The sequence below is a fragment of the Grus americana genome, chromosome 15, assembly GCF_028858705.1.
Source record: "Grus americana isolate bGruAme1 chromosome 15, bGruAme1.mat, whole genome shotgun sequence".
In the NCBI taxonomy this organism is placed as follows: domain Eukaryota; kingdom Metazoa; phylum Chordata; class Aves; order Gruiformes; family Gruidae; genus Grus; species Grus americana.
In genome coordinates, this window is record NC_072866.1 from 14,047,319 (window position 1) to 14,065,241 (window position 17,923).

Genomic DNA, 17,923 nt, shown 5'->3' on the forward strand with positions numbered 1-17,923 from the left:
CATCCGCAGGAAGCTCGATAATAATACATTGCAAAGGGATTTGAGAAATTTGGGTTATATAAGTTGAAGTACGGCAAACTACAAGCAGGGTCAGCATGTTGTTGAAGTCCTATGTCCGGAACGCTTCCGATGTAGTGGAGGATATATCATTTGTCACACATGCATAAACAAGCTCAGGTTGCTGTTTAACATATCTCTAGAATTACTATTAGAATATTTAATTCAAAAAGTTCTCCTGGCTCTGAAGAAAAAAGCTGTTTTGTTGGATGATGCGGAGATTTTTCTTTGGGAGGCATCCCACAACGGACTGTCCTGAAAGATAACAAAATGCTCAACAGAGGCAGAAAAAAATTTCCCCAGCCTGCTGAAGATATCAAGCTTAGTGAATACTCCAGCTCTTACTGTTTGTGTACCAGCTTTAGAACATCTGGAAAAACTTTCACTAGATTTTCCTTCACCTAAGGAGGTGAGCTTCACTTCACTTCTCACATTTGAAGTTGGGTTTTCAAACATCTCTTCTTTAGATCACGAGAGTAATTAAAAGTACCTGCATGACATTTGTACTGCAGCTATCATGATGCTGCAGTCAGTGGTAAAATAAAAAAATCTACATTTTGCCAATATAGGAAACTACCAAAAATCGTGCCTGTAGTAATGTCATTAAGTAGGATTTATTTGGTGGGCTTTCAAGGGAACCTGACAAAAAGAACTGGCTTCTTGTTGCTGAAGCGAAACTTTAGGTTGCATTGCAAGAACCTGCTGCCTTGCAGCACTTTGAAACACTTGTAGTTATGTGGTCTATTTCCAGTCTAATTACATTGGCTTTTTAATCATTGATAGACTACGGAAGCAACTCCACGGAGTTGAGGCTGGAAGAGGCCTCTGGAGATCATGTAGTCCAAATCCCTGCCCAAGCAGAGTCGGGTAGAACAGGTTTCCCAGGACTGCGTTAAATCAGGTTTGAATAGCTCCAAGGTGGGAGGCTCCGCAACCTCTTCACTCCATTTAATGTCTGCTAGGGATTTTTATTTCACTCATGTTGCACCATATAAAAATGTCAGCTGACCCTCCAGTTATAGTGAGTGTTTAGTCAACTAAAATGCTGCTCTATACAGGAATGGTTATAATTTGACTTTTCATGAAAAGAGAAGTCAACTTCAAAGACAGTATGTATGCTCTAAAATGAGTATCTTGTTCTACAGGAATGCAGAATAGGTTTTGGATCAATCAGAAACTACTCAATTACTCTGTATCATTAGTATTATCATATCTTTTTCATAGAATTTTTGTAGTATTTTGTGGAGAAGTGGCCAGGAGTTTGCATGACTTTGCTTTTAAGCTAGGAATAAGACTTGTCTTGTATATCTAATGTATCTCAAATGTTTCTTTGAGAACGCAGTAGATGTTGCTGTAAACAATTGTTTAACAATTACGTCACAAGTGTGAAAAGGCAAAGTTAGCTCAGAAGGATAAACCAACACGAGTAGGGACTTCCTACAGCATAAGGGGTATGACCAACCCCCAGTGAGCCTGGCGTCAGACCTGACACAAAGCCAAGGCACCTGGGAGTTAGAAGCCAAAGAGCACTTTTTGTCTGTGATACAGATAATTAAAAAAAAAAAAAAAAAAAAAGCAGGATCTTGATTTGTGTGTGCAGTAAACAGCACACTACCCCACAATGACAGACAAAAATCTAGGAGCTCACTTTATTACATAGCTGAGAATATAAGAGGACACAGACTTACACACTGCAAAGGTCTTTTAAAAAAAATAAAACAAGCTTGAAACTAATGTTGTAGAATTTCATTTCAAAGTAATTTGCAAACAAATGTTGCTTGCTTTCTAAGGCACAATGGTATAAACATAAAAACTACAGATGCGATATATTTAATACAAAAATATAAATACTGTTAATCTAAATGACAAAACAGCACATTTCCTCCCACATATAAACCTTAATTTAAAAAAGGTTAGCTTTATTCTCAGTCATGAAATGTAGTACAGTGACAATAAAAACTATTCCTTTAGTGACACCTACTCAGAATATGTCCCTGTTATACCAGCATAGTAAGTATGAGTACTCAAAACATTATAAACATTTTGCTGCATTACGCAAGAGAAGTTTGGCTATTTTCTTTCCTGATAAAACTGATCCTTACAGACCTGACTCTGCAAAGTCTGAATATTACCGAGTTTGAAAGGCTCCTTGAAAGACTGAGTCCTCGCTGAATTACATTCATAACTTTGATGTTAGACTATTACTTTGTTAAATAAATTATCTCAATTATAAATAGTGTCAAATTCCTGAAAAACATTCCTCCTTTAAACCTTGTATCTGAAAAACTTCCAATACAAAGTGAATTAAAACATTGTTTTATTGCTAGCAGATACAAAGAACTGTTCAAACAGCAAAGAACACAGAATTGTGTCAATCTGACTTTTAAATGAGCTAATAGAGAACTTAGAAAAAAAACAATGTATTTATTGCTCAGCCTTTCTTAAGCAAACGAAAACACAAAGTAATCCAGATCATATGGATTTCACGTACAGTTCACTAAAAAGAATTTCAGCATTGATTCATAAAGCTGATTCTTTGGCTGACTGAATGTGATGTAGTAGCTGATTACAATAGGCCGGTGTCTGATGCTTATGTACCACCCCTTCAATTTCTCTGACGAGCAGTTCTGGATATAAATCACTTCCTTCTTTTAAAACTTCTGTAAAACAAAGACATGTTTTATAAATCATTAGCTGCTCTGCATCTCTCTATTCAAGTTCCCTCAAAGTAGCCGAAACCTAACCTGGAAGTTGTTCTTCTACAAGCTGTGCAGCCACACCAACCCGATTCCTCCCTCGTTTGCTGAGGTCCATGTTGTGATATTTATGTGCTTGAACACAGACCGATACACTAATAAATTCCAAAGAATCCACCGAGCAAGCTGGGATATGGTCACAGCCTGCAGTGGTTAGTGTCTATGCTCCATACCCTGTTTACCAACTATAAAGTCTTGTGATAGATCGGATGCGCTGATATTCCTTCCCCCTCTAGGTGCATGCTAGATAAAACATTACATTCGGCATACAGGTAAAAGGTCTGAGCTCATACTCACTGAAATCCAAAGGAAAGCTTCCAGCCTGTTAGGACTGGCCTGTAGTTATATGAGCTACTTGCATGCAACCCTTGAAAACAGGATTGAAAAAGCTTTGTTAAAAATCGATATGACTGAAAGTCTTACCTAGGACTGCAGTTTGGATATTTTGATCTGGGTCATCGAGATGTATCAACAGTTCTTGGTACAGAAATTCAATATGACTTTCCATTGCAGATTTCACATCACTGTCCTTTAAGCATTTAAACCAATTAGTTAAGGTGTGAGCAGCTGCCAGTCGTACATCACATGAAGCATCATCCAGACGCTTTAAAACTTCTGAAAAGGAGCATATACGTTACCAAACAGCACTGTAACCAGCGAAGTTATCTTTTGCATTTGAAAAAAACAATGTATTTTTCAACACTGAAATTATTGTTGCATTTATGACATATTTCTGTGTTTTGAACGCTGCAAATACATGTAGTACGCTGTTCCTAAAACCATGCAGTGCATTATTGGATTGTTACGTTGTCAAAAACACTAAAAGAAATGTAAAAAATTACTTAGATTAGTTGAACATTCTCTAGTGCTCTAACAAGGTACTATGAATGTCTATGAATGCATTACAGAAGCAGAGTTTAAGTATTTTTATGCTCTATAAAGCCAAGTATTTCTATCAAATATTACTGTTTCAGTGAAGGGCTGCATCGCAGAGTATTTGAAGATGCAAAGATATACTTTGACAATTGTCATGTATTGATCACGTATTTCTCCAAAATAAAAATGTTTGTTGTTAGTTTTCTACTGTGCCGTGAAAGAAAAAGTATCAGTCGTTAAGATGCTGAGTTTGGGAAAGTCCAATTTATTTGTGCATATCTCTGAGAACATAAATCCTGTTACATAGCATAGACTTACTTCTCCTGAGTCATTGTTTAGCATTTAAACATCATCCTAAGAAGCATTACAGATAATACTCTATTTGAGATTACAGCACTCTAAATTAGGGTTTTCTTCTTCCTCCTTTTTAAAATAAAAAATTCCAAAACAACCCACTACCTATTCAGGTCTATTTATGGTACGATTAAATGGTTTGCTCTTGGCGCTCTGGAACACAGCAAGGAGAACAATGTGACTGCCATTTATATAATGCATCACTGTTCTGCTTCCACTATAGTTAGAACATTATTTCATATAGTCTAAACTAGGAAGCAATGCAGAGGAAATACTGGCAAGCCTTGTGAAGACTGTAATATCGAGTGAAGTTCCATCTAGTGGTGTAACGTGCACTAACCTTGGGAATACTGCTCAGTTCTGTTCAACTGGGAGCGAGGGCATTCCCAAAGAACATGAACTCGTCCCCAGTGCACCACCTCAATTTAAGGAAATAGCGCAGTTACAACAGCAGTTACTACAGAAAGGCCTTGCAGGAAGCAAGTGCTGGTGGAGTCACGCTTAACAACACCTACTCAAGTATTTAACACCTTCATTTTCTAGAATGTGTATGTGTACTTTATACACTTTATACTCACTTAGCAGTTTAAGACCATGTCTTAGTCTCTGCAGGATTAGGACATTAAATTGCCTCTCATACACAAAAATGCTGCTAATGGTATGATTTTGTGCAGCATTTGACTCAATTTCCTTGATATCTATAAAATTACTCTGGGAGAGAACTACCCAAATAGTTAAAATATCAAGCAAGAGAACACAGAAAAACCATTAGAATATGCGTATGGGAGTGAATTAAGAATGGCTGAGAAAACGAGTCTACATAAAATCTGCCCGTTTGCACCTCAAACTGTTTAAAGGCATTTTCCTCTTCACGTGGGATTGAAGCCAGATGCCTCAGTGATACACAGCAGTTTTTGTTATTCCCTTCTCTGCATTAGTGCTTTCAGTGCTACCAGCTGCAGAGAACCCGCAGGTGAGGTGGACAACCTGCACAGTGAACCCCAAAGGTATACAGTGAATCTGCCTACTGCTCCAGCACAATGCTTTTCATCCTTAAAAGCTAAGCTAACTATGATACTTCAGGTGAAAAAGCAACTGTAACTGTTCAACATGGAGATCTTGGATAAAAAAAAAAAAAATTAAACTTTTTCACTTACCTGTGTAAGTTTTGGTAAATTTATCTTCACCAAACTGCCTCCCACAGACTTTTAAAAAAACACCAACAATACGACAAGCCATCAGTCGAGCAATTTTAGAGTCTTCATCCATGGCAGCAATAATTTGGGACATTAGCTCATCTTTGACTTTTAAGATCTACAATTAACAGGAAAAGCATAGAAGCACAACAGCTTTTCAGTCACTCTAAGACAATACGCTTATTGGTTACCATTAGGTCTGACCGATACTGGCTTGCTTAATTTTAAAAGTTAACTATAAAAGTTAACCTGAAAATCTTGCAAGTTACACAGCTCTATTTTTGCCTCTAAGCAAGCTTGGCAAATGAAAATCCACCAGTCGATCACCCAGTTCCTGAATGCTCAGTATATATGCAGATGAGTTTTATGTAACTTGTAAAAGCTTTACACTTACTTGAGTTTTTATTTAAAAAATCAAATTGTTGGCAAGACTTTAAATAATTTGGTGATGAGGATTATGTGTATGTACCAGTAGATGGTGCTCTTATTCTAAAAGGAAGCTTTTAAGTAAAGACTGTTGTAATGCAATGTTTTACTGAGTTTCATAATTTGACTTTAGTATGTACATTTTGTATACATTAATGCAAAAAAGGCATTAAGGCACTGATTCAGAAAAAATGTTTAACTAGAACGGTAGTTGATATAAATGTTTTCATATATGTGAACTCAACCAGTTATATGTGTTTAAGCACTTTGTTCAATTACAGTCTGTAATGAAAACAATAAAGATATGAACATTTAATAACATTTTAATTCCATTTATTTTTTTAAAAAATGCCCTCACATTTAGCATATTTCCAGTGCATCATTTCCAAATGCTATTTTTATTAGGAAAGAAGCTTCAAAAAACCCCTCAATTAATCCTTAATCACTATGGTAGGTAACATTTAAGTGTTAGCTCTCTGCTTCAGTTTCTACAGCTACTCTTCAAGTTCTATCTCAAGTCCTCCTGCCCTCCCTCCCCAGGAATCTTTCAGATTTTTTTTACCCCCCCTAAATGGATCTGTGGGCTCGAAGGCAACCAGCCAACTTGTCTTTGCCATGTCATCTGAACGCACGTCCTGGCTCGCTCCGGTGCTGCCGCACAGGCGCTGACTACGGGTCCGGTAAGGTCAGGTGCCCGAGTTGTTGTGCTAGCAGTGGCTAGGTAGTGTTTTGTGGTACAGAACTGACGCTGTGCTAACAAAGATCTACAAAGTTTGATGATGGCGAGTTCTACAGCTCATTGTACTGCTGGCCTCAGGTCTCTTATCAGGATATCACTGTCCCTGCATTACTGATCCTTTCAACTATTAATACTTGATTACAATTAATGCATCTTATTATGACAACTCTATGTCCATCTGAAAATACTACTTACTATAAGGATTTATTCTTTCTTTCCCTTTGCTTTTATTTTGTCTTCCTGCCTAATATTTCAAAGTACATTTGACGAGAAAGAGAGAATTTACCTCTTTTGGTGAAAGCATTTCACAGTGAATAAGAGCCCAAAGGCACGATACAGCTGTAGTGCGGATGGCAGCTGCTGTTCTTCCAGCATGCCACTGCAGATTAGGAGCCAGTATGTCTTTTATCACAGTCTCAAGGTAGCTAGGGAACAGCCTGAAGCCAAAAATAAGAAAGCAAAATAAAGGTTCATGAGAAAGTGATAAAGAGACTGACAGGATGTAAAAGAGAATTTTCTGTCATAGAAGCACAGGCAGGAAAAAAAAGACTTTGTAAAAAAAATCTTATAGCCCAGGTGATTACAATGTATGTGATAAGCTTTTCATAACTTAATTTTTCTAGATAATATTTAAACAAATACCTAACATTCACGGGAAGGGGAGGGTACGCTTTCTCCCACTTCAGACGATGCCCATGACTCACTGTGTTATCTTGGTAAACTACTTACCTTCTCTCTGTCTCATTTTCTCCGTCTGTGAAGTAGAGATAACACCCCGTATGAATGCTGCGAGGATTCATTAATATTTGTAAGGCCCTTTGAGACTGTCCAGTGAAAAGTATTTATAACGTGAAAAGTATGAATGCTATTGATGAGACCTGAACTACTGATACTGCAGGGAGTCTGCAGAGCATACTTCAGCTTTCTCTTGGCTCAGAAACTTGTCTCCCTCAAGGATGAGAGGTCTGTAGGATTTTCTGATGGTGCCAGTCCCAATACTAGTTTGTTTTCATTACGAACACACAAATCTGTGATATTTTTGCTGACATTTCTTCCTCCTCCTCCACTGAATGGGCTGTTACGATACTAAAAGTTGTTGTGAGAGTCAGCAATTGCAATAGGCAGCATTCCCTCACACTCATTTAATTCCAGCTCAAACAATTTTAAATGAAGATAAAAAGATATAGATCTTACACACAAGTTAAAAAAAAAAAAGACTTTTCAGCGTCAAAAAGGCATGTGTGCCTGGCCTGTGACTACACAGCTCAGGCTCAGGATATTCACTGTGCCTTTAAAAAAGCAGCTGGCAGGGTGCAAAACAGATTGACAACTAACAGGCTAAATCTACCTTGAGTCGTGTCCCACTGTTCAAGCTTCTTGCAGACCGGGATTGCAACCACCTGAGTGTGAAACAGCACATCCCCACCCTGCTGCTTGGCAGAAAAGGAAGAAGCCGTTGCTGACTTTTAGAAAAAAGTCCTACATTTCCAGGATAAGTAGCTTCTACAGCGATGTGCCAGGGCACAAGAGGAACATAATGGGTAGAAGTTAACAACAGACAATTATCACTAAGTACTTAAAAAAAAAAATCCCCACAACAGCAAAACAAAGTAATCCAGCAGTAAAAACTTCCTAATAATATTGTATCAATTTAATAGGAAATGTAATTGTATCTAGTTCCTTCCTGTAACTACCGCTTACTCACTGCGGTTAGACCTTGTCATCCCGGTGTGATCTGACCGAAGTCCGACCAGCCCGCCTGCCAGGCCTGAACCACCGACTGCACAGGCACAAACCTGAAAATCTCTGGGTGCTTTCAGCAAGCCAGAGATCTGTCCTTGCTTCCTGCCCAGCAGGTGGCACTTCAGATTCAGTAATAACAAGAAATCTGTCGTCCTGTTAGACGCATCTAAATTTGTCAAAACCCTTTAGATTTATTATTTTAAACACATTTTTGAGAATTAATAAGTTTCTATTCAAAAAGTTGCCAGAAAAAATACAACTAATGCTCACCATCATTCCAAATTTCCTTTTAGCTCCAAAGCTAAAAAACCCCAACTTTGTGTTATCTGTGCTATCTGTTTTAATAAAACCCTCTGTTAAACTCCAAAGAAAAAAACCAATTTGTAAAAACACAAAGGTACATTCCATCAGCATTATGTTAACCATAATGCCATGCTATTTGTGAGAATATTTGTGCTAGTGCCTTGAAATAGAATCAGTAAAGCAGTATGTGGCAATTATCTAACTCAATCATGTCGGACTCAAAATTAGATGACCACACAACTGTGTTTAGCATAATAATTCAAAACCTTCCCGTCTAAACTGTTAGAATGTTTTTAAGGAGCTAAACAAATTACTGCCAGTAGCAGATGCGATTGTATAACCAGAACTTATTACTACTTCACTACACTATCTCTCATTACCATTAAGGTGTATTTTTTGCTGTTGCTGTTTGCAATTAAATTCTCCCTCTTTCCACTTTCAAATCTGACTGTTGTAGATCTAGGGAACTTAATTCTAAAAGTGCGCCATTTCCATGAAAGACCACACCCCATGCTATTTGTATTTACAGACTTGAGACTTTATTCTCAACTGGATCTGAAACAACTAAAACATGATCTGTGCGTACAATAATACCTAGCTCTTATGCAGATATAAAAAGCAGACCTTGGGTTTACATTAAATTTGCTACCCCCATCTTATGGGCTTATATACTTAAACTTTCATTCCATGTTGTTTATTTCTTATAAATTTTCTTTCTGGATTGCCTCCTTCTCTGCTTTTATGGGACTGCTGCATTTGGCTTTATATTTATATATAAACACATTTATTGTGGATTGTTGTGTTTGGGGTTTTCCCTGTGTGTGTGTGTTTTTGTTTTTTCCAAACTTAACACCCTAAATCCAGGTAATTCAAAACAAAATTAGATTTTCTTTTAAAAATCAAAACCTCCAAGAATGTTTTGCAAACAACTCTTCAAACACAAAAACTTTACATGTTACTTCGTACATTAAAGCATTTGCTGTGACAAGAGTAAGTAGGATCAAGACTGCAAAGAGTCATTTAGCTCCCTCTACTGCTTTTTAGTTTCTGAAGATAAACCTACTGGTAAAATTCATTGCATTGCTCTTGTTCTCAGAAGACCGAAAGCCTCATCGTGAGTTAGAATGGGCCACCCTTAGCCAGGGGTGTTGTCTGTAAAACAGGTCTATTAACCTCATTGGATGTAGCTAATCGTGACAAAAGGCCATTCCCTCACACCGCCCTGAGCTATCGTTGCTGGCTGTGGAGAGCTGGTGTGATGTGTGGCTATATTCGCTGAGAGTATTGCTTTGAAACACATTCTTCTATTTTTTCCACACTGGTGATTTCCCTTTCCTGGGAATCCTAGCGAAGCTGACAGCTCATAGGGTTGGTTTTCTTCTTCCCCTCTTTAGCTCCACTATTTATACAAACGACTGGGTTGCAGATGAAAGATTTTGTTATTCATCCTATTTACTTTGACTACTGCGAAAAGAAAAGTTTACTCTTTGATGATGTTCTCATATGGTCCTGCATTGGCCATCTCTCTCTGCCAGCAGTACCTACATGACCAAATTTAATATACTTACCTGAGCACTTCAGGGACTTTCGGATAGAGAAGTGCCACCAATCCTACTGTACAGGTGAGAAACGGAGAAAGAAGAAGCCTGTGTATTAATGGAGAAGTCCTTCCTACTTCCTAGCCACCATCCTCAGGAACACTATGGGTCAGGACTCTATTGCACGCCATGCAATGTACCTGCATACTGCTCAGATGTAGCCTAAATGATTTTCTGTAGATCGCAATGAGAGGCAGAACAGAGAATTTAACTCTGTTCTTCAAATTCTATTCTGCTGTAATCTGTAATGCTGTTTCTGAGGAGGAAGAGCAGGAGACCAGATAATCAAAAATGTACAGAGAAGAAATGCCACTGAGACTAACTTGTTGAGCAGATCTGAATTTGATTAAATACCTTGAAAGAATGAACATATTTAATGTTTTAAAAACAAATGTAGAAAATAATAAACGTGATTGTATGGTAGATGAACAGGAGCTAATAACGTATTCTGCAATAAATAAAGAACAGTAAAACTAGGCCATAAAAGAAAATAGATAGGATCCTATTTTTAGACAAAGATATGTTTTTACACACTTAATAAGCATTGTTGTGTTCAGGTCATCAGAGAACACGAGTTGACATTTCTTGGCTCCATGATCTTCGCATTCTCAGTTAGATGATACAGATCTAACAGATTAGCTTACAACAAGTAGATTCTGGAACACTTAAAATAGTTTTCAAAGTGCTTTTCTTTCTTTCAGGATGATTCTTGCATATCTACGTTGATCTTGTAACTACTACTCAGTTACATGATTATTTAAACAAGTAATCCACCGCCTATAAAGAGATTTTTCATATGAATAGGAATTTTAACATTGAATCCTAAAAATATGAAACAGGTAACACCACACTTGGCATAAAAGCTTTCAGTTAAAAATGGACAGCTCATTATATTCCATCTTAAGCACTAGCTCCACATCTATTAGGGGATGCATTAGCAGAGATTCTGCTGCTTACCTGGAATCCCCCACTGAATGGGAACAACAGGGCTCCTCCTCCTCCCCCCCCTTATAGGATACAGGCCATGAATATACTAAATATATCTAAACCCAGTAAAAATCCATCTACATTCATACTAACATGGCCTCGTGGAACCTGAATGAACGTTCAACATACCAGAATGTCCACTGAGTGCCAATTCACTCATTAGAATCACGAAAAAAAATTTTTAAGCATAAATGACCATTGCTATCAAAGTACTTTTAGGAAGAATGCCTCCTGTGGTTGGTTTTTTTAAAGAGTTAAAAATGAAGAGAGTATGCATCAGAATACATTTACATACTAAATGCAGCAGACACTGGGAAAAGCAGAGCAGATATGGTTTACGTATTCAGGATAACTTTGCAGAAGTGTTTGCACTATTAGTAAGGCTAAATTAATAATGACAAAAGAGCCCCACTGTTGGCATTATTATAAACGGAGGGGTTTTATAAGCATCGTTAAGTTAGTTAGATTGTATTTGCAACGCATAAATAGTGCCAAGCAACAGGAGACTTTCATCTTCAGTCACCGAGAGTAATAACAACTCCTTATCAAACATCTAGTTTAATGCTTTCTAAACACCATGCTATATCACGGGCATTTTTAAATGACCACTTTTTGAGGTGTTTTATTGTTTCATTACAATGACTACAGGCAAAGTTTAAGGATTTAGGAGTTAGCTGGGAGAAAAAAAAAAAGAAAAAAACAAAAACCAACTACCCCCCCATATTACTTTCCTAAGAATCCCCATTTTAGCTTGCAAACATGTATTCTTTTCAACTATAGCTCTTTATTTTTTGAAAACTATCCAGATCTGCATGACATCCATTGTAATTCTTCATAGTGGCAGAGGTAGGAAGACTACAGTGGAGGAAGTCCAGACTTCAATTTATGTCTTTTTTTTTTTTTTAAATTATTGCCCTCTGCCCTTCCAAGCATTGTTAAAAAATACAGCAAGAAAAATATGCTGTAGAAGACGGTGGGAAAGTCTTCTTCCAGACATGCTAAGATGGACACAATTGTAGGGGTTAAATAGCTACCATGGTCATTATTTTTTAATGCCACTGTAGTATTCAAATAGCTGTGTGAAATTAGAACTCTACTTACCCCTGAGAATTGACGGTTTCACTTGCCTTCTGGAGCAACTGTGATAAAACAGTGAAAAGTTTTAACCGCATCTGGGGATCTTTGTTTGGCTGAAGACATGTCTTAAGAATGAGAATAAAGCTATTTAGAGCTTCACCTATGACAGGACCTAGAAAACAAACATGTAAGACGTATTTCAGAGTACTAATAAGTTCTATTTAGGTGTTCAATATGTGAGTGCATTAAAATTTGTAATATGCCTGGTATTAAAGTAGCGCTTAACGTTCCACTCTTGCATGGCAGCTGTTGATGTATCTGTGTTACATCCTATTAGGCGGTGTACAAATACCCAAGCTAACTCTCTGCGGGCTGAGGTACCCACGGCGTTAGCCGTGGCAGCATGGCACTCCCTCAAGACTGGTTCACCCCACATCACATTTAGCCGGCTTGTATTGCTGTTCTACATGACATTACGTAGCATGGACATATCAGTGACATCCGCTAGTTGCTGGGACCAGCAGTACACGATGACATTTTGGGTGGACTAATGCATTTACGGGGGATTAATGCTGTTTGCTATGTCGCTCTGAAAGCTGGAGGCTATGCACAAAGTTTTGGGTTTATTGAACTTAATGAAAAATTATACTGAATCTGGTATGACCATGACAGCACTCCAAACAGCAGCATTAACTACGCTTTTTGCTTCGTTCAAGTCTTAACACATGCAGCATTCAAGGACAAGATGTCTGACTCCCAGAGGCACTGGGAAGGCACATTTGAAAGGTCAACCTCAAAGCTTGGTTAATAGAATTCTTGCAGCAGTATTCTTTCTCCATGTTTACATAATGCTTATTTGCATTTTACAAGAATACAATGAATTTTAGAAGCTATTTGAAATAAAATTATTTTCCAAACTCATTCTCTAGTTTGTTAACATTTTCACATCCTAAGATGAATGCCGTTTCACCACTAATCAATAAACAAACAAACCACTAAGCTGTTATCCCAACATTTGAAGAAATTATTTTCCCCAGACAGAAGGAAGTTTGTGCCTTTCTCCTTGATAATGATTAACATCTGCATGGTTTTAAAGAGGAAGAGTATATATTTTGACTATACACATGCTTTATTCTGCAAGGTTCTTGCTGTAGAATGCTCTTTCTGCTCTGTGTTTGCAATAAACTACGTTCCTCTAGGAACTTCTTCAGCTTTGCATCCTTGTGATGCACATTCCATTCAACACCAGTCACTCACAAAATCCTCCCAGAGGGAGATACAACACTGGCATTTCTGATGACAAGAATATTCCTCACACATGGAACAGACAGATTGAAGTATTCAATATTCCAAAACAAGTTCAACAGCTTTTAATAATATCTGGAAATTTTATGTTTAAAATAATAACAACCCCCCCAAATGTTCACTGTCTAGACTGAAGCAATACAGGGTGTTGAACTGCAGTTTGCTAAATTTCTGTGCCAACAAATAGGTCTTTATTTTCACAGCATTTATTCAAAATACATTGCTTCATGTGAGTTCTGAGACTTTAAAAAGATACTACTATTATACCAAACTGATAACAGCAAATTCAACAGATGGAAAATAAACAAAATAAACCACATTGCTAATTTCAGCTTAAGCATACGTTCCTCAAAATCAGGAAAAACTGAGAAATTTGAAATGAGTAAACCTGATTAAATTGATTAAAAACAACATTGTGTGTGGGAATAAAAAGAAAGAAAAGAAAAAAAAAAAAGCTCTAGGAGCTGCTGTCAGACACAAAACACAGACAATAGCATATTACCAGTGCTGGGTGCAAGCCAAAAATATTTGCCCAGACATTTGATGATTTATTTAGCATTAAGGGAAACACAGAACTGTCTACAAGTCCCTCAGTCATGGAAATGAAAGTGCAGATATACAGAAAAGTTGGCCCCTCAGATCTTGCACCAAAAACCCCCTTTTTGTTATTTCCACAAATGAAAAAAAACCTGCTTATGCTGGTTGCTGCACAAACCAGCAAGTGGGTGATTCACATTGGTTTGTTGATGCTTTTTTTGAGATTTAAGGATTAAATGCAGAAGATACAATCCCTTAAAACATACCTGTCCACATTTAACTATCCGCAGTAGCAATAACAATACTTTGCCTGTAGCTGAAGTAGCTGTCTACATCCCCTTTTTAACTAACAGAAGGGAAAACCCCAAACAAACAGGACTTTCCATTTTAACCATCTTAGAAATGAGTGTCCAGGTGAAACGCACTGCCTGTCACTGCATCCCTTGCCTGTAGATGCAACCTGAAGAGCTGCGTCAGAGGAATGTTCACTGTGCAGATCTGAAGTTAGGTGAAACCTATGCCAAAGTGTTTCACTAATCTAGACACAGCAATGTGTTGAAGAACATAAGGGAGAAAACGTTGGTACAGAAAGATAATATCTTTTATGGGCCTAGTGAATAGATGGAAAAAATAGAGAATTTTTTTGACACATGAACTACATGAGTTCGTCTCCCTATAATCCTTTACCTGATAGTGAACTTTTACCTAAATGCTTTTAGCATGCTCCTTGCAGCCAAAGAGTGTTTCAGAATTTGAGCTGCTTCAACATTTTCGGTTTTGCTTTCCATCATATTCTTGTGAAGTTTCTGAGTATTACACTATTCATTATAAAATGCAATGTGTCTGCAGGTTATGGAGATTATTACCTTATTTTTTTTTTTAGAACTACTAAGTAAGTCATACCTGAATGAGTTGCGATGACATCCAACTGTAGTATTTCTGGAGAATAGCATGTCCAACAATCACATGATACTGAAACCCATTCCATAAGGTGAATTATGTGCTGTTTGTAGAGATAAAGAAAACTATCCAACTGCTGCACCTCAGCTAATGAAGACAGAGTTTCCTCTACCTGTTAAAACAGAGACAGGATACTTTATCTTAACTGAAACAATGGTAAAACCCCCCACTTTTAAAACTCATCATTATACTATAAGAACAGAAGGGACACAAGAAGATTTCCATAGTTTCTACTTGGACAATCAAGACTGCTATTTAATGTCTGCCTACACTACATCCATTAATCTTAAATAAAAGGGAAACATCAGTCCTGATTTTGAAATGAAATCATAATGAACACAGCAATGTAACAGCAAAATGAAAGAATCCCTAATTCATGTGAAAACCTATCCAAAAACTAACCACATCATAAAAAAGCTGTTACTAGTATAAAGATGGAGTGATTTTTCTCCTTAATTTAAGAATGCTTTAAAACATTAATGCAGAGGGAGTTTCTCACAATCCCATCTAGCAGCTTCCAAAACCTGTTGCTGTTGCAGCTCAGAGAAGACATGGTACTTCCCCTCTCCCCTCTCCTTCCTCCCCCCCTCCCCAATTTTAATTATGCAAGATGCTCTCTCTTTACAGTAGCTGGGCAGGTTCATTTTGAAATTCTCAACTTTTGTTTCTTAGAAGTACCAAAATTCACTGTTACATTTGAAATACCTTCTTCAGATTTACATTTAGAGTATTCCACGAGACAGGCAAATAAAACATGTACAAATAAAACATGTAAGAACAACTATTAAATTAATTCCAGATGTGATGATGCTGGGCAAGGAAGCATATAGAGTTTCTTAATCACTTGTAGCACATGTATTTCAAAGCAAAGGAAAATTTGCTTTTACAGTTCCTGAAGACTCCTATCAGAGGTACAAAACTTCGTTAAGGAAGAGATTAAAAGCATGCTGAAAGCAACACCTAACGTCTTAGCGATTTCAGTGGACAGTGAATCAAGAATGGGGAGCAAGACACCGTTAGAAACCCTACCGAGAAATAACATGTCATCAGCATGGCCAGGTCTAGCAGGGAAAGATCTAGTGCAGTGCTATGAGGGACATAATTTGACTCTAAGTGGTTCAGTAGAACTACAAATTGTAGTCATATTTTTAATATTTTGAAGCTGAACTCAACCACACAAGTTAGCTGAAACATGTTTAGGACCTTCAGAATTTACAGACTGATCACCTGCCAGACAAAGATGATATTATGGAAGTACCAGATGTGGAGAACATAAATGAGATTTCTAGAAAAGAAAATAAAATCAACTCAGGATTTCCCAAGGACAAAGGTTACTTTTAAAGCAGGTTTCCCTGCCTCAAGCACAATAGATTTCTCCTTTCTGGAAGGATTCTGCCAGCCAGTCAAAACAACTCAGAATAACTTATATGTAAAATATTAATTTAGCTGTAAATTAATTGGAACATTTTACATGACAGAAACTGTTCCCCATTATTAATTCCCACCACAATCTGCAATGTTTTTTCCATTGAATGGAAGATACACAAAATAATACATAGTTCACAGGCAATTTGAACTCTTTAAGTAGTTTCAAGAGTGCAATTTAAAAAAAAAAAGAGAATAAATTAAATATGCCAATAGACTGATGAATATCTTCCCATTAAGAAGTGTCTCACAGTTAAAAAAAAAAGCAAGGGTGAGTTTCTTTCCTATATTTGAAAGTTAACAAGTTTAATGATACATTATTTTCATGCTAATAATCAACATGTGCTGAAAGAACCACCAAGATAGCACAGGCCACTGGTAATGAAACAAAATCTTATCTTTAGGTCACCAGCTAAATCGCTGACAAGCTCAATACATGCTTAACAGACTCTAACAACTGATACGGGTTCAGTCTATTTGGGGCTGTAAACCATACCCGAGTGCTCAGTTGGTGGTCTTGATCTTTTTCTTTAGCCCTGAGCAACCAGAAACACTGATGAACACAAAGCAAAGGGACCAAAAATCAAGCAAGTAGGAGGAGCAGCAACACTCACAATCAGGTCCCATCAACTTGCGGTCTTTGAAGTCTCTGTGATCTTCTGTCACCTTATATTAGAACCTGAATTGAAATTCTATAATGCAAATTTTTAAATAATTCATGTTTATACACAAAATCTTTTGAGCCTGAATACAGACTTCTTTTCCGCACAACAAATTTTTACTCAAAGCTAGATGTAATACATTTGTTTTAGACAGTATTAAGCTATTTTAACAGGGAATTCTTGCCTTCTGCAAGTTGTACAGCTCACTCTGAAGTTCTGGAATAGTCAGTAACTAGGGGAAAAAATAAGATCAAGCCATATTTGTCTTTGTGACAAATTCAAATATTGCAATTATGTAATCTCATTGCCAGATTTTCTATCTGCCTAGCTGAGAGAAAGGCTAATGAGAAAAAGGATTCTCATCCAAAGTACTGTCAACTTTAAAAGTCATCCGTAATTGCACAAATAGCTTAAACTTTAAATAATCTTGGAAGATTAACTTTTCTGTATATGAAAATCAGGCTTTATCTCCATGAAACTGCTTTCTTTGTAGGAGTATGAATTTGTAAGGGTTTAAATGGACATTGCTGACTTTATAGATCACTGTAGGGCTAAACAGACAAATTACTGCAAAACATACCATCTGTCCGAGGCTTACCTGGACAGACTGCTAGTTTAAAAAACAAAACAAAACAAAAACCCCAAACCAAACCAACAACAGAACAAACCCCCCAAAAATCCCACTCTCACACTGGCTCTCCACAAGACAGATCTTCATGCTATACCTCTTTGACCTGCAAAGTCTCTTCAATATCTGTTTCAAGCTTTGCTCTATTTTACTTCTTTTGGAATAGCTTTCTAAGCATGTGCCTCCTTGGAGGCAGCCTGTCAGCTATGGGGCCATAAATCCTGATGCTACACAGGCCTTTGGAATACCATGCCTAGGAGCAAGGGAAAAGGAAGCAGAATAGCCATCTCATTT

At 37.3% G+C, this 17,923-nt stretch overlaps 1 protein-coding gene across 2 annotated transcripts in view; it reads right to left on the reverse strand.

The window, feature by feature from the left end:
• Window positions 1-2,493: 2,493 nt before the first annotated feature.
• DNAAF5 (dynein axonemal assembly factor 5) overlaps window positions 2,494-17,923 on the reverse strand; it is a 29,197-nt gene continuing 13,767 nt past the window's right edge. For both annotated transcript variants that reach the window (XM_054843461.1, XM_054843460.1), the window contains exons 8-13: window positions 14,858-15,026; window positions 12,137-12,284; window positions 6,691-6,841; window positions 5,201-5,357; window positions 3,237-3,428; window positions 2,494-2,717 (exon numbers count right to left, since the gene is read on the reverse strand). In XM_054843461.1, coding sequence (XP_054699436.1) covers window positions 2,578-2,717; window positions 3,237-3,428; window positions 5,201-5,357; window positions 6,691-6,841; window positions 12,137-12,284; window positions 14,858-15,026 — 957 coding nt within the window. In that variant the 3' untranslated portion in view covers window positions 2,494-2,577. The remainder of the gene's footprint in view (window positions 2,718-3,236; window positions 3,429-5,200; window positions 5,358-6,690; window positions 6,842-12,136; window positions 12,285-14,857; window positions 15,027-17,923) is intronic.